At 38.4% G+C, this 23,263-nt stretch overlaps 2 protein-coding genes across 2 annotated transcripts; both read right to left on the bottom strand.

The window, feature by feature from the left end:
- Window positions 1-188: 188 nt before the first annotated feature.
- Window positions 189-18,736, bottom strand: tcf25 (TCF25 ribosome quality control complex subunit). Its single transcript, XM_026169540.1, has 18 exons — window positions 18,343-18,736; window positions 16,808-16,954; window positions 16,649-16,717; window positions 16,400-16,524; window positions 15,342-15,407; window positions 14,730-14,812; window positions 13,759-13,889; window positions 13,355-13,454; window positions 12,037-12,130; window positions 11,787-11,879; window positions 9,019-9,124; window positions 8,762-8,921; window positions 8,500-8,587; window positions 8,215-8,373; window positions 7,943-8,033; window positions 7,082-7,161; window positions 6,914-6,989; window positions 189-1,290 (listed from the first exon to the last, which is right to left on the bottom strand). The coding sequence occupies exons 1-18, from the start codon at window positions 18,721-18,723 to the stop codon at window positions 1,123-1,125; spliced, it is 2,217 nt and encodes a 738-aa protein (XP_026025325.1). The 5' UTR covers window positions 18,724-18,736; the 3' UTR covers window positions 189-1,122.
- Window positions 18,737-19,711: 975 nt separating this feature from the next.
- Window positions 19,712-23,223, bottom strand: cyba (cytochrome b-245, alpha polypeptide). The gene is made up of 6 exons (XM_026167429.1): window positions 23,021-23,223; window positions 22,690-22,759; window positions 21,157-21,231; window positions 20,986-21,069; window positions 20,775-20,856; window positions 19,712-20,367 (listed from the first exon to the last, which is right to left on the bottom strand). The coding sequence occupies exons 1-6, from the start codon at window positions 23,076-23,078 to the stop codon at window positions 20,176-20,178; spliced, it is 561 nt and encodes a 186-aa protein (XP_026023214.1). The 5' UTR covers window positions 23,079-23,223; the 3' UTR covers window positions 19,712-20,175.
- Window positions 23,224-23,263: the final 40 nt, after the last annotated feature.

The following is a 23,263-nucleotide window of genomic DNA, read 5'->3' as shown; positions in this document are numbered from 1 at the left end:
AATACCACGAAGACCAGAAAGACAAAACAAATCTAGTTTATCATGTTTAAGGATGCTTAAAATGATGTCAGGTGTGTACGTGGAAGACCTTTTCATGCTTTTTGCAACAGGTCACAACAGAAGTGTGTCATCAGGCCGAGCAGCATCTTGCTGAGGTTTGTGTGGTACTGTTTGTCATCAGAAATGACTCAGTTTGATTAAATTTATTACCAAGAGTCAAAACACTTTACATTTTTTCATGTGGCCCCCGTTATATTTTGGAACTTCTTAATTATTCAGCCAAAAAATCATAGAAGTCTCACAGTAAGATTATTATGGCTACAGAATCCCTGCAAAAATAAAAGAATTGCACATACGAATGCCTGGATGTGCATCAACTATAATTCAGTTCAAATTATAAATAAGACCTAAATGGATGGCATGACTAACTGCCTGAAAAGGCAGTTTCCTTTTTAGAAAAACAGAATTGATCAATTTAAAATGCTTTACTAGCTACGCATTAAAATATTCAAGTTAAAAAAAAAAAGTAATCATTTTAGCCTTCAAGAAAACTTCAAAGGATTTTTCAGTTTGTTTTTATTGGGAGTGATCAAATCAATGAGAATAAAAATTTTATGATTCTGTGTATATGTATTAAAGTGCAGATAAGCAGCAGTTTGCTTTAGAACTTGCACTCAGAATGAGACTACATGAATCTCACTCTAGCTTCGTAAAGCTTCCACTGCAGGTGTTTATGAGAGAAAATGAAAAACTCTCAGAAAGCCAGAAACCAGAGGAAGAAAAGCAGGACTTATTATCCGTTAGTGCTGCTGAACTGACAATGCTTGGAAACTGATTATGGAACTAATAATTATAAATAATACACTTAACCTTGGCAACACGACAGGTCCAACTAACAATCTGCTTTCTGAGCTTGGAACAAAGTGTGCCAGGTTCACATCCATCTACATTACCCCAGTAGTATTTGTGTTTGTTTTTTAAAATCAGCCTAATATTCTGAAATTATGACAACAAAATAATATCCAGCTGTCCAACTTATTTTCCTTGTAATTATTAACATCGCTTTTTTTTTTCAGTTTTATTCCTCTTCATCCATCACTTAGTCCACCTCTATCTCCTCTTTCAGTCCCATTCATCATCATCTCTGTAGGGGTTGTCCTCTCTTGGTGGCTCCTGAAACCGGATATTTGCCAGCATGTCCCTCATTGCCACCATTAGGCGATTTACTTCCTGGTTCAGCTCCTGACCAGCTCGAGCCACTTCCATGTCATCTTCCTGCCTCGGTGGATCCTTGAGAATGAAGGAGAGATTATTCAGTCTACAAACTTCTAGTGAGGTTCTTATATAGTGCTTTTCTACTCTACCAGAGGACTCAAAGCCCTTTATACAAAGTACCTCGATCACGCCCATTCACTCAAGTGCTTTTTTCTATTCAAGTTCTTTCTATCTAACATTCAAACACATTCATACTCCAGTGGATGCATCAGGTTATCTTTCCCAAGGATATTTGGCTGGAACAGCCAGGAATTGAACCATCAACATCCCAATTAGTAGATGACCTGATCCATCTCCTGAGTTACCCAAAGTGCTCCGCTACAATGTCCTAATAATTTAACTTGTTCTCGGAAATGGTTAACCATTGCAAGACATTATTTTAACTGTACTGATGGTGTCCAAATAAATATACGGCATCTATGTTGGATATAGCAGAATAATCTAGGGTTCATGTTATCAAACACAACTTTAGGTTGTTTTCAGAAATGTAATTCTAATTTACGGCCACGTTGTTCTTTAAATATTAAACTCTTAACTATATTTCCTTTATCCATATTGTATCTCTTCCTCTCCATAAGTGGATAACAGAGTTGGAACTGTCCTGATGGAAACATGCCTCGGGCATATCCGTTAACAGTAAGCATGTACAGTTGACTGTGTGAGTGTTTGCCATACATTTACTGTATCTTAAAGTGGCAGAGATTGGTGTGTGCTGCATGCTGGCAGGAGCCTGTAAGACCAATGAAGACATTCATGCTCAGCAGGCCAGTCATTGGAAAACTGGACATAAACCAGACACATGTCATGCTCAGTGTAGCACGAGAGAAGTGCTTTAAGCCATGAAGTGGATGTGGTGTCTTTGCAATAATCACTTTCACACATTAGATAAATTAACAGTTAAAGGAATCTTTCAATTTAGTCTTATTTGCAGAAAACAACCAAACAAGGTCAAAATGGGTTCAGTATAGGTCCTGCTTTCCATGCATTCATATACCATTTTCACACAGAAAGCATGTTTGCAATTTTTTCCCTTCCTCTTAACGGCATATAAAGTAAAAAAACAAACAAACAAAAAAAACAACTTTAAATGCAAGGGCTTTACTTAAAATCCACACTCTGATATATTTGCAGAGTAAAAGTACACCATTTAAACTGCCACATGTTATGAACTTGTTTACCAAAAAGCCTTTGAATGCCTCTTTTATGCAGAATCATACAAGCGAGTTTTTTTTTTTATTATCAGCAGGTTTTGTGAAAAGCAGTACATTCTTTTTATATCGCTTGTGCCAAGTAGATGAAATCATCCTCTCTTCAGCACATTTTCCTTGTCAGAAACATCACAGAAACTGATGCTGTGAGAATGTATATTTACTGCTATATAAACCGCTCTTCATTTTTTATCCCTTCAACAACGGCATCTTGTAAAATTCTGCTAAGAAATCAGTGTTGGTCCATGTTAATTATGGCCAGCACAGATCAGTGAAAAGCTGTATTTTAGCAATGTTGTTTTAGCTGTCCGACTGCAATGATCAACGCTTGTAAAGCCTTTTCTAGTTAAAAGGTATTAAAGGTAAGATGCTAGGTTGAAATGCTGCAACACTGTGTAAAAAAAAAAAAAAAAAAAAAAAAAAAAAAAGGAGACCTAGAGAGTTACTGCAGGGAGAACGACAGTTGATACTTTTGCTGGTCTGAATGCAACTAGTAAAAAAACAAAACAAAACATTGTTCCACGTCTCACTGTCTACCCCAGCATAAAAATGTATGGACTGTGTAATCTTTATACATTGGTTCTCTTTCACACAGTCTCTGAGCTGAAATGCAGATCATTCTGACAAAACAAGACGTAAGAAAATATCGAGACAAAAATCAGCCTCCCTGCTCATTCACCTCACTATTTGCTTACATCTTGTTTCTGAAGAATGGGCTGCTGACATCAATTAGAACGAAAGATAGTTAGTAAATCATGATGAAACTGAACAGTTTATGTAATGAAGCTTCCACGTTTTGACATTTAAATTAATCCAATTAACTAAACAACTTCCTATTAATCAAATATATCTTAAAAAAAAATAAAAAAATAGATCCACATCCTCAAATTTCTCAAACATGGTTAACTAAAAATCTGTAATATCTGCATGAGCATTGTGAGCCACACTACACTATACAAACTACATAAACATAAACTCAGCGAGCTTTAAGCTGGTTTGTGTGAGACGGGATGAAAATGGTTTAGTGTTCACACATTAACAGATGAACAGAAGAACCCTGATTTTACAAATACGGGTGTCATTCAAGATGAACAAAATGTAAATTAATGAAGAAATCCAAGCACTGAACTTCCTTATTAGCAAAGAGAAAGCAGAGACATCGAGTCAACTTTGCACTTCATGAATTTCGTTTTCTTGAACTTGGAAATGGTCGACAGAATTAACTGTAATAAGGTCATATGCTTTCTTTGATATTTTTCAGTTTTGCTAGACCCCCCTTTGTTTTACAAGAAAAATGTTCGAAAACTGAGATTTTTTTAAAACTCCTTTTTGGCGTTTACGTGTGGACGAGGAATACAGAGTTCGTCACGCAACGCCAAAGGTATGTGCCCCTTTTCACGTCAGGCTGTGCGCCACGTTATTGTTTACATGAGATGAATTGCAGAATAGCAGATAGACAAAATACTGTTAATCTGACCATCTTCAGGTTTTACAGCTTACATATATACGCAGTTACTGTCCCTCTATTTAGAAAAGCAGAGGCATCACTGTAATTATTTTACTTGTAGTTGTTTTTTTTCCCCTTGTAATAATATTCAACATTGCAATCAAATCAAAAAATGCCTCTGTGCAAAATGGGTTTAAAAACATAAACAACTGTGGGATACTGTTTGTCCGTGATTTGAACCGGGGGACAAATTGTGGCAGGATCAGCCTGATATTATTTGTATCCCGCTGTAACTTTACTGTATAAAGAGCTAGAATCTCCAAAATGTCAGGAGTAGTGAGTCATTATAACAAGTGTTTGTGAACTAAAAATCAAAAATGTGGGATACTGTTTGTCCCTGATTTGAAGAGCCCAGCGCTGCTCCCGACAAAGGGAAAACCAATTAAGCAGGGGAGACCTACCTCAGCACTTGTGCAGGTGAAACCAAAGGGAAGATATTCTTCACCATATTTTCTAGTCTTTGGCTTAGAATGAAGTTGGTTTGGAAACATATTCAGCGATGCTTCATCTCCTGCTCTGCGTTTCTGTAGGCGCCCGTGCTAGCAGTGTCTAAGCCTTTTGTTTTTTTTCCCCCCCTTTTCATACCGCGCCTCCTCTGCCATGGCTCTGCACCCCCCTTAGGGGGCGGGCCCCACACTTTGGGAAGGTCTGCCTTAGGGTGACCATGAGTCTTAAGAGGAAATCTTCCATCAGTCACGGATGTGTGTTAAAATGTTTTCCCAGATCGTTTACCAGCTCAGCCCTGCAGGGTGCTGCTATTAAATGGGTGTATCTGTGCGTGTCTGCTTTAATCATAAAACCAAACCAAACCGAAAAACCCCCCCCCAAAACACAACTTTACTTGAAATGCATCATTCAGGGTGTTGAGGGCGAACACTAGACTGGAGTTTGCTTTGGAGGAGGTATGACTGTCATCAGAACGTGTCAGACCCACGGACCGTTTAGGAAGGTGAAAGAGAGAGTCACTTTATTAAACTTTATTACGGAAGAATAAAAATCTTGATTTATTATGTGTCTAATTTTAATTTCTTTTGCATAATTACAAAGTACCTGCACAGAGTAGAGGTTAACAACATTTGCTCTTGTCAGGAGGTGAGAGCCAGACATTTTTTAAATTCTGTTATCTGACACCAAATTAATTTATCATAACTTTGAAAATAATTGTTTATTGTATTTCATTTTTAATCCCGATTTTTCAGTTCTTCAAGTCCCATCTCTCAGGCAAAAATATGGGCTCAAATTGTGGTCATAAATATTTTGTACTTCAGTTTTGTATGCGTAAAAAGAATTTGTGTGCGTAAAAAAGATTTTTATGTGTAAGGAGAATTTGTAAGTTGAAACTCTGCACTCAGGTTTCAACTTACAAGTATGGATTTTGACCCTATTTTTCTTCCTTTCAGCTGATTGGTCAATGTCATGTCAATCACAAATTTAACTATCCAATCAGAGAACAGATGGGTTTGGCTGTCGGAGGGGTGCTTTTTTTGAACTGCAGGTCCTTGAAGGATAAATGCCCTTTCATGTCTCTTATTGCCACACCATGAAAGAAAACATTGGTGTGTGTCCAAGTAAACCTTTTCTTACAGGTTGACGTGCTTACACAGGGACAAGCAGGGCGTTTTCAAAGGCGCTGTTGACCTCGGAGGAAAAGCAGTGTTGTGGAAATGACACACTCTTCACTAGTTGGGACAGTTACAAAGCTTTCCTTGTTATGAACGAGAGATACGTTTTTATTAAACATTTGAACTTAATACAACACAAACTCTCGTAGAGGAGATAAAGTCAGAGAGATACACGTTTTGAAACGACAAAGATCAGGTGCATCTAGCACACCTAGAGCGGCCGCTAAAAAACAATATACAAGCAGAGCTCAGCAGCCAGTGCAACAAATTCTGGATCCTTCGCTCTTAAGTTAGCGGTGAGCACAGAGCATGCCGTGTCCGATGTGAAACGGCCTTTATGCTGCATAGTGTGACTCATAGCAGTGGTCCTGGTTCAACACTGATTTTGTGTTAAAGTAATACTAAAGTAATAATGGTATTTCTGACCACTGGTATACCACAACTGTATCCTTTCAACAGCTACCAGGTAAACTCTCATTCAAAGCTTTGTAGCTCCTTTAGTGATGTTTTATGTAAACTCAACAGACATCGTTGCAAGAAATCAGAGAACCAAGGAGAACATAATTAAATCACTTTACAGCCCTCTGAGTTCACCAGTTCATAATGATTCATTCACTAACTGCGCTTATTTGTTTCTTTTAAACTTGTGTGAGTTTTGTGTCAGGGGCTTATAGCTTAGTCACATGGTGTTACCACATGCACACACTATGGGTTCTTTATTTGTATTTCATGGTATTCTAAGCCTATGCAGCTGTTTAGAGAAGCTATAGCAGTAGCGTATGCTCTTGAGAGTGAGGAGGGACATCTACAGTATAACTGAATGTCATCCATCCATCCATCCTTTTCCACTGGCTAGTTTTCAAAATGTTCCCCCAACTTCATCGTCAATAGCTTCACGTCAGCATTTACCCCTCATTTCTGACACAACCAACATGCACAATCAATGCTATACCACTGCACACCTTAAAAATGAAAGTGCATCAGAAAATGAGATAATACAGACCTACAATTGATATATCTGTCTGTTGTTTTATTGTAAGATAGCTTAATTTAACAGTTTGCAAAGAAACTAGTTACTCTCTCTTCCTCCTGTTTTGCTATGTGCATGTGTCTGTGTGCTTGTGAAAAAGACTCTGCTGCATGTCTGTGTGGCAAACGCAGCACAAAACAGAGGGGAAGCAAAACTCAAGTTAAAAACAAATTGTTATGAGTGCATTTAAAAGCTTCCTGACAAGCGTTAATCAATATAAAATCTAAAATAGACATTGACCCTAGAAAAATACTGATGTTGACTGACTCACCTGAATGTTAAAGTTTGGCAGCAATGACCGGAAAAACAGTGAGAGTGCACTCTCATTGGATGCACCAACACGCGGCCTATATGCAGACCCAAAAATAAACAAGTCATGAAGTTAAAATGAAAATTTAGACAAAAAAAAAAAAAAAAAAGTATAAGGATCCACAATTACCTTTCTGGTCGTGTATATGATATCACTGAGTCGAGTGGAGGCAAAGGATCAAACCCCATCACAGGCTGAGTGGTCACCTCCTGGTGGTGAAACAAATCCCCCCAAAAATACATGAATATAGAACAGAAAAGCTAGTTATCAAATGCCTGTGTGCAAAATGATGGATGGATTTTAAGCAGTCTGGCCTCTTTCTTCAGTAATTTGAGAAAAAAAGAAACAAAAAAAACTTAAGTTGTCCACAAAGTCCACTGCTCAGAAATAAAACTTTTTTTTGAGCAGTGTAGTTTGTCTTTTTATAGTTTTAAATCTACAGGCGATGACCTGGGCGAGCTGGAGAACAGCAGACTTCTGTTAGAGTATGAAATACAGCTGTAATCATGTGATTTTGAAGAAACTACATTTGGTACAAACCTTTAAATTAAAATTTATTAGACAATTTAATAGTTTGTAAAACAGCTATTGCTTCTCACAGGTCTTCTTTGCTCTAACTGCTTTCCACTAACCACACACCATAATCTGCCAGAGATTATGTTTTCTTTGCACTGTGACTGTGTGCTTGTTCACAGGGAATCATTTCCCCACAATGACACTGAGATCAATTATTCTGTGATTTACAGTTAGAGATTTGGAGAGTGAACTGAAGACACTGAGATGTGTCACTAGCAATGGTTGGAGTATGCTTTCTGCTATCAGGGTGGTGCCTCAGACTGTTCAGCACCCTAATCAAGATAACGTAACCAAGAACATTTGAGGAAAAAAACAAAAAAATAAAATACAAAACATTTACACTTCACTTGCAATTTGCTGTGTGCAGTTCTCAGAATAGAAGACGCTGAGGTGCAGATGGTGATTGTTTCTTACCAGAGGCAGAGTTGAGGTGGCTTCTTTGATCTCAGAGAGTAGGACATGGCGATGGATGTTCCTTGGTGCACTTTGGTACCTCTGCTTTCTCCTATTAGAAAGACATGAAGGGGAAGGTTTTGAGAGGCATGTACTTTTAATTAAAGGAATACTAAGTGCAGAGGTAAGACCCAGCCCACAGTTAATTTTGCCTCTCTTTGTCATCAACAAATGCCTCCAATGTTTAAAAAAAACAAAAGAACAAGGAAAAAAAAAGAAAAAAAAAAGCTGACTTGTTTTGGCAGTCCTCCACTACAGGGTCTTTGGCATCAACTCGTCGCAGCACTTCTTTCACCGTCTCTTCCAGCCAAAGCATTACTGCAGCCTCCCTCCACAGAGTGCAAGTTCTCCCCACATACAGACCTGTCAGTTCAGCCAGAGCTGGCAGCTGCCTAAAGATGGAACAAGTGCAAAGAGCTTTAACATGAGGGTACAAAGATGGAAGAAAAAAATGTTTCAATTGTTTTTAAAATCCTGCATTGTGCAATAGTTTGGAAAATAAAGAGAGTATACGTTACCTTATCTGACTATTTGGACCAAAGAAGCTATGGGAGGTGACTGCGGCATCTGGCTGCACAGTACACAGATCCAGTAAAGGCATCAAGACTATAGTGGGGAGAAGGGAACACGTTAAAGGGCAGGGAATTACAAAGTTACACTTTTCAAAAGGTGAATGGTAACAGTCCTGGAAGTTATTAAAATTCTTTAGAGTATGCCTTAGAATATGAAGAGCTAAATAAAGGGCAACCATTTGATTCAGTTCATTGCTGAGGGTCTAACCTGCAGGGAACATGATGAGGGCAATCTGCAGCAGCTGGTCGGCTTTGTGCCTTTGTTTGTGACTTTCTTCAGGGTCCATATTTTCCTGCTGACTTAGATGAAAATGACAAAGGGCAGTGGAGAATGCAAAGTTTGGCAGCTGAGACAGATTTCTGTGCTCCTGAAAAGCAAAAACAAACAATTCCTGTCACAGACTGAAAATTTAACAGTGGCACACTAACTCCGGCACGCACACAGAACGTAAGTGCACACTTTACCTCCCAGTCCTGATATAACTGAAGGACGGATTGGTACTCTCTGGATCGAAGTGCCAAGAAATCAATGAGCAGCAGCATGCAAAGAGGGTCAGAGTCCGGGTCCAAACTAATTCAAATGGGGAAGAAAAAAAATGAATATAAAACAACCATGACAAAGATGTGTCTTAGACTAAGTACAAATAAAACTATCACACCACGATGATCTGGGCTGCTTACGGTGTTTCAGACATTACAGCCACTGTTGGTTATGGCATTTAGGGATATTTAGTAAAGACGGCATTAATGAAGAGGGTCGAAACCAGACAGCTCCAAAACACCACTGCTTTGCTGTTTGTTTCCTCAGTAAATTTTGACCCTCAGGCAGAAAACCAACTGAAGTAACCAGGAGGGAGGTATTAATCTATGCACACAAGTCTCTTTTTACAATAGCTTAAAATCAACCTAAGGGCAAAAAAATAAATTCTTTAACAACAACTGTAATTATAACGACAAATAAAGTTTGTGTGTTAAACATCATAGCAGATGAGATTATTACTTATCTTCTTTAATCATCTCATATAATGTATGTGTAGCTGAACGTGCTAAAGATTCTGTTAAAGCAAACAGTGACTTAATATCTGCCGGTGATAAAGGGCCAGTGCTTTTTATTACCACACTGCTGCTCTTCAGGCCGGAACATTAAATCAGGAAGCCAGAATTTGATGAATAGTCTGCAAAGCTGAAGCTTATGGCAGCAGTGTCCCCACAGGAACACTTCGTGAAAAGCTTTTTGGTAAGTGATTTCTTAACATAAGAGATAATGATTTAAACACATGGACTGTTTTTAAATTATGTCTCCATAAAAGTTTAATTCTATTATTTGTAAAAGACGGGTCATGATATTAGCCCGAATCTCAATACATGACCTGAATGAATGGTCTGAAACACATGTTCAGTTGTTTTTTTACCTTATAAATAATTCCGAGTCCATCTCGGATCGTTATCAGCAGACAGTCTCACCACATTAGTGCACATAAAAAAGGTGCCTCAACAAATTTGCCTGTTTAGTGTTTACTTTATAAAGAGAATAAAGGTTCCTCTTGTTTATCTAGAAAGTCATTTATGTAATACTTTTCATGTAATGGGACAGTGAAAGCGTCTTAATGTGCATCCTCTCTCTTTGAGTAGAAACAGATCGTGTTCTTTCATCGTTATTGCTCACATGTCCAATCAGCCCATTAATTCCTCAGCAATTAAGAAGGTAACTAGCAGCCAGGTGTTGCTAATCAAATGCAGCTGATTAACTGATCATCACGAGCACCTCGAGAAAAGCAGTTTTGACCGTTTAAACGTTTGGACCATTCAAGTGCGTTACAAAATGCCACGATCTTCCTAGGACTAGACGTCCCAGTAAATACACCCCAAGGTTAGACTGTGCAATGCTCAGGGAAACTGCAAAAAATATTAAATGTCAAAGCTAATGACAGTGAAAAGAAAGCCTGAACAAAGATGGTTTATTTGGAAGCGTTGTTAAGACAAGGCTTTTTCTCTCTGAAAAGAACATGCCAGTATGCCTTAGGTTTGCACAGTTGCATCTGAACAATGTTTCAAAAGTCTAGTGCAATGTCCTTTGGACAGATGAGACCAAAGTGGAGATGTTTGACTCGAATGCACAGCACCACATTTGGTGAAAACCAAATAGCATATGAGCACAAACATCTCATACCAACTGTAAAGCACAGCTGGAGGTGATGATTTAGGCTTAGTTTTGCAGTCACAGAATCTGGCCACCTTACAGTTACTGTGATGTTCAAAGTGAATAAGACCTCAGACACTGGACAACATCCATCTGGCAACCACTGGTTGCAAAGGAAATGTATTCCCTGACTGTTTTCCAAGTGGTTGCTGGCAGTTACCGGATGAAATTGGTAACAAAAGTTATTTAATCCTGCAGCAAAAACCTCTTAGCAACAGGTCACTAGCAGATTGACTTGATTGTCAGTAGTTTGCATGGAGCACACCGACTACTGCGTGGTGAGTGTTTGTACAGAAGTTGGCATCTTGCAAAGAACCTCTGCAAACCTCTCACAAATCAGTTGGACAAAACACATTTTTGCCCCGTGAGCAGTGGTTGTACCATGTCCAATATGACCATGTGTACCATGTGATTGAGAGTTCTCAATCACTGTGTTTATGATGTCACAAAAAACCTCTACAGAAAAGTTAGAGTCAAATGTGAGGCCATCTGTTTGAAAATTTAAGTGTGACTGAAATGTGGTCATCCACAACAGGACAATCATCCCATACCCAGCAGCAAATCTATAACTAAATGCTGAAAAGAAAAGAATCAACATGTTGAGATGGCCCAGCCGGACCTCACCCAGACTTGAAATGCTATAGCGGGTCTTTAAGAGAGGTGTGCATAAATAATTCCTCACAAATATCACTGAACTAAAGCAATTTTATACAGACAAGAGGCCAAAATGTGAAAGGCGATAAAGTCACAGAAAACATGCAACTAAACAAAGTCATAGAATCATTGGGTGCACTCGGTTTTTCACAAGAGTCCATAATGTTATGGAAAGGTCAAAGACTTTTCACAGCACTATAAATTAGCTGTTAAAAAAAAAATCTGGAACATAATGTTTTATACATCAGTTAAAGTTTGTTTGAAGGGGGAAGAGTCTGAATGGGGAAGAGTGAGGATTTATTATTATTGCTATCATAAATGCCTCATATCTAATTATGTAGCTTATCCTTTCCCACGTTTTAAGCTTTTCTTTTTATACCTCAGGATAAGTTTGCAGTACTCCAAAGCTGTCCTTGGGCATCCTCTCTTCTCCAGGAACATCATGTGCTTATACAGAGCCAGATAAAATGCTCTGCAAACAGGGGAGATTGAATTACTGAATTGCTGAGTTCAATCACTTCATAAATATATAATTTAAGTTGAAAACTATACTGTAGAGTCTACAAGATGTTTAACAAAAGTACAATGTGTAACAACATTTTTAAAAAGTACAAAAGGGAACAACCAACCTGTTTTCTGGTCTCAGATAATCCAGTCTGCTGGTGCCTGACGTCAGACTGAATAAAGGATGAAAAGCACACTCAAAGCTATACAAAGCTCGCTCTGGAAAAAACAAAAATACATGTTTTACTTAGGAAATGACTATTAATAAATATACAAGGCTGCATCATTCCACCTTTAAAGTTTTGGTACACGAACATGTACCAGCAGTGAAAACAACGTCTCTTACGCCTTCAGCTTGCATTTGGCTGGCGCCGTGTTACTACGTAAATCAGACAAATTATCCCTGCAGAGGACAAAGTATCCCTGTGGTCTTCTACACAAACTATTTCAGAGACATAAATAGGATGGCGCCTGTGAAATTAAACCCATCATTGTCCTTTGCATGAATTTTGACTTGTTAACAGTGGCTAGTTTGTTTACTCACAGTATATCAAGGAACTACCTAACCTCTGAAATAACTACAAATATAAATCAATGTGGAGAAAGACAGTTTAGAAATGAGGTAAAATGCATTTTTACTTGAAATTATTACAAAGACAAAACATCAGATATTGGAAGTGAATACATTTAGTTGATTAGAACAGACAAAAAACAGGGAAAAAAAGTCAACTTAATACCAGCAACACGGTTTAAAAAAAAAAAAAAGAAAATGACAAAACCTCAATTGGCACCATGTTACATCATCATCACCTATAGTTTAGAAAGCCCAGCATTTTTGCTTTAAATGGTTTTAATTGATCAAGAGTTCAGATTTTTTTTTTTCCATTTTACAAATGATGATAAAATACATTTTTTAAATTGTAATTATACTGAAAGAAATGGAACATTAAAAGCTTGAATTCTAAAGGTATTCATATACCAAAACAAATTAAGTAATCAGTTAATACTGAAAAAAAGTACAGTATATGCTCGGTCCTCTTAGTGATGATGAACAACAGACATGCACTTAAGCTTGTCTTAAGGCAGAATAATGCCTTAAGACAGGCTGCATTTCATGTCTGTACCAAAACCTCGTGTCTACAGCAAGAACAGAAAGAGTTTGTGTATTAAGTCACTGAGATCAGAACGCCAGAGTGGGTGCAGGTCAAACAAGTGAATGAAGCACAACCCAGTTAAGATTCAAAATTTCATTACAGTCTAAAGATATCTGAATAAATCACCATCGTACTTGCAGATCATTAGTTTGCCTTGAAGCTAGATGCGTCATTTGCTCTTAACAGATTGTGGTTGAACAGAGTGGATCCCCAGCTATCATCATTTAAAAAAAAAAAACAAAAAAAAAAACAATGTATTTCATGACACAGAGCATCCAATGATCCTCACCAATAAGGTCCCTAGCCATCTCCTGGTCTTCTTGTATGCGACAGACATCAGAAAGTTGCAGCAAGGAATCGATGTGGTAGGGGTTAAGCTGAAGCAGGGCCTGGATCAGAAAGGGGACACACACACACACACACACACACACACACACACACACACACACACACACACACACACACACACACACACACACCTTATTGGCGTCTTTAGTCTTCTTGTTTTCCACACTCAAATCCATCATGAACCTAGTTTATCTTTACATTGCATTTGCTTCACGTTATTCATTAAATGATTAAAATATTTGGAGTTTTTCAGTGTAGATTTAAATGTTTTAAAGTAAAAATTAGTTGCCAACATTTAGGTTGACACAGTCGTCGGTGTCTACGACACTGAAGAATTTCATTTACCACAATGTTGTTGGGGTCCATGGACTCCACGGCATCCAGGAACTTGAACTGCACTTGTTGGTATTCCCGACTGTGCTCAAACGTGAAGTAATGAACGCCATCCTTTGTCTCCAGTAAGGTCATTGAGATTCCTGCGGAGAGGTCAGGCAGGAAGGAACAAAGCATCACGTAAAGAAAAGCACAACTCATGTTACATTTAAAGTCACTCTGATAAACAACTGATAAATATTGAAAAAAATGTTTTTAATATATTAAAAAAGATTTTTACGTTAGATGAGAAAAATGTGATTCAAACAAAGTGTAAGAATCGAAATTGAACAATTAAATAACCCATCAACGATAACTTTCAATATGTTCACAATGAGGTGGTCTTACGATGGGAGTATCAAATAACATTCACTACATGTTACACCTAAATATCTATTATAACTAGCACAGTTTAGAACTTTTACCCTAAATGTAATTCCTTCAAACTACAAGATAAAGTAGCATGAAAAGGTCTTAACACCATTATGTGCCTGTCAGCTTGAATTATGTATAGTTAAAAGAGAATAGATCAGGAGCTTTTGATTGATATAAATTGCTGTAGAAACTAATTTATCACAGCTATGTGTGCTTTTGTGTGTCTTCTGCTTTTGCTGTGTCATATAAGAGCTTAACAGGCAAAACTGTCCTCATCCTGGGACAACTGAAAAACACATGTGCACCAATCTAACTAAACATTTATTTACACAGAAAGCTGCCTATACACTGAGTGTCATCAGTAGTGTTCTTGTGGGTGTTTTGGCATTTGAATCATATCCCAAAATAACCATTAGGTAATCACGAAACTTTTCATGTTTTAGTTTCAAACAGCAGCATGCGACACACAAAGTCAACCTTTGATCAGCATCATTAAAAGTATTACTGAAATTATCAGCAAATCACGCCACATAAAATTCCTTATGATTAATTAATATATAAAAGTATACCTGGGCGGCTGAAGCGAGGCCAGCTGTCCTTTGGACTGGTCATCCAAGTGCTACGGTGAAACTGTCTGTTTCTCTGTCGAGGCCTAACAAAAAAAAGTGCAAGATTATATTTTAAACTATCCATCCATCCATTCACTTCCGCTTATCCTTTTCAGGGTCGCGGGGGGCGCTGGAGCCTATCCCAGCTGTCATAGGGCGAGAGGCGGGGTACACCCTGGACAGGTCGCCAGTCTGTCGCAAGGCTAACACACAGGGACAAACAACCATTCGCACTCACATTCATACCTAGTGACAATTTGGGTTATCCAATTAACCTATCCCCACAAGCTGCATGTCTTTGGACGGTGGGAGGAAGCCGGAGTACCCGGAGGGAACCCACGCAGACACGGGGAGAACATGCAAACTCCACACAGAAAGACCCCGGCCTAAAGGTGGAATTGAACTCAGGACCTTCTTGCTGTGCGGCAACAGTGCTAACCACCGTGCCACCGTGCTGCTGTGCCCACAGCAGCACAAACTATAGATGATATAATTCATTTACTTGTTTAAAAAAGTGGCACTGACTACTTTTTAAAAAAAAAAAGAAAAAGAAAAAAAAGGTTTTGCTATTACCTTTGATCCCCTAGAACAGCTCGAGCCCCAAAATATCTCTTCAGCTCCGTCTCAGAGTTGAGATTCCTGAGTTACCACAGAAATTCAAAATGAAAATGAAATTCACTTTGAACTGATAGAAGAAATGCATTCCAGTTAAATCCAAGTTCAATTTCAAAACAATATCATACAGCAGACAATTTCACTGAGGACCATGAGAAACACACCATATAAGTGTTGAGATTAAGAAGTGGTCGTACCAGAAGCACACCCGATTTCAAAGCTGACTTTATATCAGTCAGAGTACAGAACCAAAATAAAACCAGGTCATCAGTGTAATTGTTTACTGCTTTGGGCACAGACGAGTTTCACACGATTAACTGTATTTTTGTGAGTTGAAAGCAGCAAATAAGGTTCTCACAAAAGCCACAGGAAAAATACAGTTGAGTGGAAATGTCTCAGTGGCTGTTAATCACCTTAATATTATAATTTGACAGTGCAGAATTTGCACATTTATTTGGAACCACCCAGCTGACTTACTGGTACAAAAAAGTGTTTGTTCTGTAACAGTCTTTTAATGCAGAAAGGAACAAATGATGCTTTGCCACCAACACTGGTGATTTGTCTTGTGCAACATTTTCTAAACCATTTTAACTTTTTGGTATTAACTTTTTGGTATTAATAAACTGTTGTACAATCCGAACGACTAATGGCCTTATTGTGTTTTGTTTTTCTTCTGTGAGCCAAGCGCCACCACATGGCAGCATTTCAGAATCACAGAAATTATGTTTGAGGCTAAAAACTAAACAAACCAACCTAAAACTGACTAAATCAAGGAATTTCAGCTGTCCACTGTTTAAAAAAAAATCCTAAAGCTATAAAATGAATGAATTTTTTGTTATTATTTTCTAACTAATGCAGTATGCTAAAAAAACTGATTTTTGTGTACAAATATATATAGAAAGATAAATGCTTCTGCCACCTTGCTGGTCAGGTTTGGTTAATGAAAAATGATCCTAATGTGTGTTATTAGGATCATTTTGTGCCATTTTTGATGTCTTGATCAAACATGTCCTCACCTGTGCTCCACATGTAGCACAGGTCTTCTGTCTGACACTCCAGAATCGTCATTTTGCAAACTCAGACCGTTAGACTGCTCCAAGTTTTCCAGCAATAAATCAATGTTATCATCTGCTGCAGCCTCCTGAATGTAAAGCACATACACACAGTCAGTTCAAAAAGAGGGGATCAAGTTATGCATACTGTGAGTTTAGCTTCTGATTCTGAAGCATTAATTAAATAAATAGTGTATATAGTAAATATGTTACCTGTCCATCTTCTGATGTCACTTTTGTCTTTTTCTTCTTCTTCTTCTTTTTAACTCTGTCTCCAGGGGGCTGTTAAAGAGAAGATGCACAATAAGATCAGATTTCCACGGACCTAGAAGACTGCAGAAGTGCATCACTGTTGCTTTGTTTTCATTTTACCTTGGCTGACTCTTCCTCGTGCTTTTGATCCAGTTTATCGGTGTCTCTATTGTCATTCTTTGCTGGGTCGCTTGTTTTGTTTCTGTTTGGTTTCTCTGCCTCTTCATCAGCTGAAATTTTTTCTCCTTCGATGTCTGTACTACCGATCTGGTAAAAATAGGACATTGGCACTGAAAGCATCCCGTCACAACACGGCACAGCTACAACTCCAACACAAAACAATACCTAATACACGAAAGTCTGTGTTCATGATGAGAAGGTATATTAAGATGACATTTTAACCACAGCTTGTGGGTGAATTGTGACTTAAATTGTGGGAGGAGTTCATATTTTTAGTTCTATTCTGATCAATGGAGAATTTAAATAAACTGATCTATGTAAACAGTATTGATATGAAATGAGCTGAAAATTAAAAACAAACAAACAAAAGAAACCCTTTAATGCTGGTGACACTGTGACAGAAATATTTTTCCTTCATGGCCTTAAGTTAAGACAAGTTATTGTCCTATGAAAAAGTAATTAGCCCTAAATTTAATAACTGGTTGTGCCACCCATGGCAGCAAGAACCGCAAAGTGGGAATGAGTCTTTCACATTGCCATGGAATAATTCTTCAACTGTGGTTATAATTCACAGGGTTTTCAAGCATTACTGGCCTATTTAAGGTCACGCCAAAGCATCTCAGACTGAGGCAAGTGATGCCCGCAGTTCTTTAGATGATGTTCTGGGCTCTTTTGTGGCCTCCTGGATGAGTTACAGATGGAGTGATTTTTGTAGGCCAGCCACTCCAAGTTCACCACTGTGGCAGGTTTTCTTAACCTATGAATAATGACACTCACTGTGGCCTTAAGAGGGCTTGGTAACACCTTTCCACCTTTGTTTCTCATCTGTTCTTTAGTTTCTTTAGATGGTAGCACACTGTGTTGAGTTTTGAGATCTTTTAACCTACCTACTACACTTTGTCTGACAGGTTCAGTTTCATCTAAGTGATTTATTGATTCAACAGGTCTGGCAGTAATCAAGCCTGGTTGTCAAGTAAAATTAAACCAAAGTTTCCAAAAACATGTTAGTGTGACAAATAGGGGGGGAATCAGGAAGGGATCAGATACTTTTTCACAGCACTGTAGGTTTCAGTTAGTTATATTAAACACGGTCTCACAATAAGTAGAAGTAAGTACAAAAGGCAGCGCCTGTACGACTCCCAACCCACTAGGATTATGTTCGTGTTGATGAGGAATCACACCGACAGCTGTCGATTGTCGGTCCATGTGCAATCAGCCGTACAGGGCATTTTAAAGGTAAGTTTTAAAAGAATAGTGACGCGCTGAAAACAAATACCAGACCTTTTCTGGCGGTGTTCGTTCTGATGGTATAGACAGAGCCTACATTTGGACGATTTTCTAAAGCGACAGCCAGCTGGGCATCATGTCATACGGCTAGTCCAGAGAGAGCTAGCCGTAAACAGCTGCCATTAAGACACTAACTTTATGCTAACTTCATGATAAGCATGAGTTGGTGGATTACACCGTCACCTTACCAACTCGTAAATGTTGCTGAAATTTTTCTGAGCCTTGCTTTTCTTTGCCTTTCGGCCGTCACTTTTCTTGTTGGAAGGAGAAACGTTAGCCGTGTCCAACTGCTCCTCTTCAGCCTCAGCCTGCTCCTCCGGGGTGTCACCCAAAGTTAGATCCCCCAAGTCTAACGCCTCCTGGCCTCGCTGTTTCCCTTTAAGCCTTCGAAGAGCCCGGGTAGACATTCTCTGATACTCATGAGGTACATACACTTGAATATTAACGACTAAAACTGTTGTTTTGCTAGCAGACAGACACAGCAGACTAATAAACTGAGGACGAATTCCATTGGGTTCCTTTTCTTCTTCATCGAAATGTTTCTGCGCTTCTCCGTGTGTTACTGCCATCCATAGGATAGATGAGGAATTGCAACAATAAATATAAAACTGTCACTACGCAAAGTACGTAAGAACAGGAACAGGCACGCAATAAATTGTCAAACTAGCAAGACAGAGGATGGGAGAGCAAGATATATGTCTACTAGGGAATACACAACCCAAGCCATTAAAAGCCATGCAATTTAAATAACTTGCGCAATTAATGACGCTAGATTTATCGATAAATTATCAGAACTTGTAAAATGTGTTTATATGACCTACATCTGAATTTCATACGAGTTGAACTTATTTTGACATTTGTTAAGTTATGTGTTTCTATAGATTTTCCACACTTATTTCATTATTTAAAGAAAAATCATGAGCATTACAATTAAGATCAGTTGTTTTATAATTTCTTTTGAATGATTTGAAAAATAACAAATGAATCAACGAAACTGATTTCATAACTAGTCTTACTTTGCCTTTGGATCAACATCTAATGCAGCACAACTTCGTTTGTAGTTCTCTCGTTGAACAGGAGGTGGCAGAATTAACCTACTTTATAAACAAGACAAACAACTTTTCTAGCAGCATAAAGAACCCGTGAAAATATGAATCATATTGTCTTGATGATTATTTTAAAAATACAACATATACATTAAAAATGCTAAAAATAGGGATAGCCAGCTGCCTGACAGGTCAGCTGTGACACACACACACACACACAAAAACATGAGGGGTAACAAAAGATATAATACAATACATAAACATGCAGAACTTGTCTGACAACCAGCACCTAAACCAAATGAATGATCCTAAGATTTTTTTTCCCTTTGTAAGCCAACAATTGATGGCAATATGACAAAAATGCAGAAGAAAGAAACAGCTGAGACAAGAAAGGGAAATTCTGACATATTGAAATTGTGTACATTTGCAAAATGGGGAAGTTGCATTGCTTAAAATAATTTACCACAGAAACCTTGTAGAATAGAGATTTAAAGAATACGCCTACAACACATAATGAGTCAAAGGATAAAATGAGTTTATTTACAACACAGTGAAAATGCTAGCAAAAAGTTTAATAAATGGCTTAATGTCAGCCAGATACAGTCAAAAACAGCTGTTAAACAGCATTGGGATGAGCTGCTTTTTAAGAAATACGTAAAGGGTTAAAACACAGTGTAATTATTTTGGATGCAGAACAACTTAAAACAAATTGACAATATTTGTTAGCGGATGACACTTAGCAGCTACAGTGTTTACATTTATATTCTGTTGTCTGATTTTTCTTTCTTCATTGAACAAATTATTTCCTTCATTTTCTCCTCCCATTTTTCTTAGTTGAGTTGAGTTAAGGAGGTGTGTGTCTAACTTGTTGCCCGGTCAACAGAAACACTAAACTTCAGAAAAACGTTGTTCATCCAGAGTTACACAATCCAGTAAACTCCAACTGTAACTGGTTATGGACTGAAGCTATACTGCTTATTCATCATCAGTAACAGACATGGGGTTGTCATAGGCTGATTTTTCAAGGTCGCCTGCTTGTTTCCTGCGCATCTCTGGAGGAGGTCTTGGTGGTGGATTCTGAGGAGGATTCTTGATGCTCTGTGCAACTGGTTTTCGGGTCTCCTTCCGTGGAAGAATGGGCTCCCAATGCTCGCCTCGTATAGCGGCCTACAAAGCAAGAAGATGACAAATCAACAATGACTGGCTTGTGGATGATTAAGTTAAGCATGACTGAACGTTACTGTTCAAGTCTGAAAATTAGGAAGATTATTATTACTGGTCCTTTTCTTTGACACTCACAGTAGTTTAGAAAATATAAAAATAAACAGTGCAACCTCGAAAGCTTCCACAGAGATCCACAGAGGTGTTGAGGAATTCAGTCACACCCCTAACTGTTCAGATTTCATAACTACATCTTTCAACAGAGGTGCCAGTAACGAAACAACCTGTTCCTTGTTGCTATTTCCTTGTTTCCACTAACTGGCCAGTTCCTGCTTCAGTTAACAACTTTATCAAAAAGTTATTTAACTTGCTGGACAAAAGAAAAATAAATGCGTTAAAAGCTGCAAACTTACTGCAAGGTAGATGAGGCTGGCAATGCCAAGGCAGACACATCCGAGAACAGTGGCAAGCATAAAACCTCCAGGTACACAGATGCTGAGGGAAAAAAACAAAAACAAAGGAATTTGATGACAAAAGACAAAATAAACCAAGTCATAATTCTTGACTAATCGACAGTGATAGAAAGCTGTTTGGCAAAGATAGCAGCTGAGATAAGGAACTCACGCAGCATGTAAGAATGCCCTGACATAGTAGTTCCTGGTCAGTGGTCCAAAGGCTTTTACGCACACAGTGAAGCAGTACTGGCCTCTGAGAGAAATTAAGACACAACCATGAGCAACTTAGAACTTGTCCATTAAAGTCCATCACACATCCAAATGAATAGTGTTTGCTTACGTTCTCTCCACACTCGTGCCCTTGGCCCTCTTGCTTCTGGGATACTCAAGTAGACACACAAACACCCCAGCAGCACTAGTTATCTGTCAAGGTGTTTTCTTTAAAATAATGTTCTTTATTTACATGCAAAGTGTCACACAGACATAAAAACAGAAACAATATATCATCATCAGTAAACACAGTGCACTAAGTCAACAGGACCAAAAGAAGTCAGATAAGAATGCTCACTGAGATAAGTCTGAGAAGTGAAATTGAGATAAACACTGGTGACGCTGAGCGGTTCCGCAGGCAAAGACAATAATGAATGAGAGCATTGTTTCTAATACAAAAGAGAATATGTCCATTATTTCATAAGAATAGCTACTGGGGGGAAAAGAAAGAACTTTCCCATGTTGTATTTTTGCCATTAATGAATAAAAAGAAATAATGTTCTTGCATGTCAGTGTGAACATTGTTAAGCACAGCATCGGTTAAATCCATAATACTAGAACATTTGGTCAGGTTTGATGTTAACTTGCTGCATAATTGTGCTTAACATACTGTGTGATGCATCATATACATTTGACAGTTATTGTATTAATAACACTCATTCAACTGCTTGTCAATAAAAACACCAATTCAGTCACTAATGAGGCCGGAACAAAATGCCTTTTGACATATATTAATAACTTTAAATAAGCCTTAGAGAGAAAGAAAATTCACCCACTGAGCTGCGAAAACACTTCCTGATGGAAAAGATAGGAGAGGAATGGCTGCACTGATTGAGCAACAATGCAATAGAAACTAAAATGACATGTTGTGCAGAGAAGGATCTCTGAGCACAAAATCTGTCAAAGAAAAAGCAAATGGTCGTCAGCAGCTTTAGACCACACGGGCTTCAATTTGTGCAGCTAAGAAAAGTAAACAGAGCACACAGTGGGCCCATGAGTGGACATGCATGGCTGGAAAAAACATATTGCCTGGTTGATTGGCGATGACTCTCTTTCTGCAGCATTTAGATGGTGGGGTCAAAATTTGGCACATCATTTAACGAATCGTTACTGTTTTAGTATAATTTGAATGTAACAGCAGAGTATTGTTGATGAGCATATGTGTCCCTGCATGGCTACAGTGTAATTGCTCATTTCACTTGGGCAGTGCACTACGCAGTCTCAGACTGGTTTCTTGAACTTAAAATGGCCTCCACAATCACCACACCTCAATCCAACACAGCCTGTTTAAGATGTAGTGGAGGACAGATGAATCACATCATCTGTTCTATCACGTCAATACAGACCAGAAAGCTAAAGGCTCTAGTATTAGCTGTGTAGCCTATAATGTATTTACTTGTTATAAGTATGTCAGCTTCCTGTATGCAAACTGTAGCCTGAATACATACTTTATATCAGTTCTAATCGAGATTTTTGTGACGTAAATAACATCTGTACTTTATTTTAAGTTATTTAGCATATTATTATTTCTACAACACAGAAAAAGCTTAATAATCCAAAAATCCAGACACAATTAAAAAATACAACTGAAAATAAAGGATACACTGCATAAGCAGCAAACTGCCACCCTCTGAACTGTCCAGCAACGCCTACGATTCCTCCTGTGAGGAGAACTGAAAGAAGAAAACAGGAAGATAAGATTAAAATTATACACTCCAGCAGACTGCACAAACAAAGAGATGGTAAACTGTGCTTTATTATGTTGTCAGAAACACTCTGTAATTGAGCTAGACAAGAGGCTAAAAGTATAATTCCCTTTGAAAATATTCTGTTTGAATTAAACCGCTCATGTAACCGAATAAGACAAGAAACACGCTAAATACCCCCCCCCCCCCCCTCCTTTCCCTCCATAATAATAAAGTTTTCATACTCACTTAGACCCGACGCCAAAGCCTGCTCATTAGCCCACATCGCCCACTCAATCTTCCCCATTATGTTAACCTAACAGCACCTCTGCAACCTCCTGGAGCTCCTCCGGCGTGGATTACCGACGGTGATAATAGTTTCTACAAGGAAGAAAATGTATTTACGAGATTTGAGGGGTGCAGGAGGGCAGGTCAGAGGGCGAGGCTTGTTCTGCCTTAGCCAATCTCCGTTTCAAGCGTCATGTCCGAAAA

This window comes from Astatotilapia calliptera, chromosome 1 (assembly GCF_900246225.1).
Source record: "Astatotilapia calliptera chromosome 1, fAstCal1.2, whole genome shotgun sequence".
NCBI lineage: Eukaryota > Metazoa > Chordata > Actinopteri > Cichliformes > Cichlidae > Astatotilapia > Astatotilapia calliptera.
The sequence above is the reverse complement of the archived record's forward strand: the minus strand, read 5'-3'. Positions and strand labels throughout refer to the sequence as shown.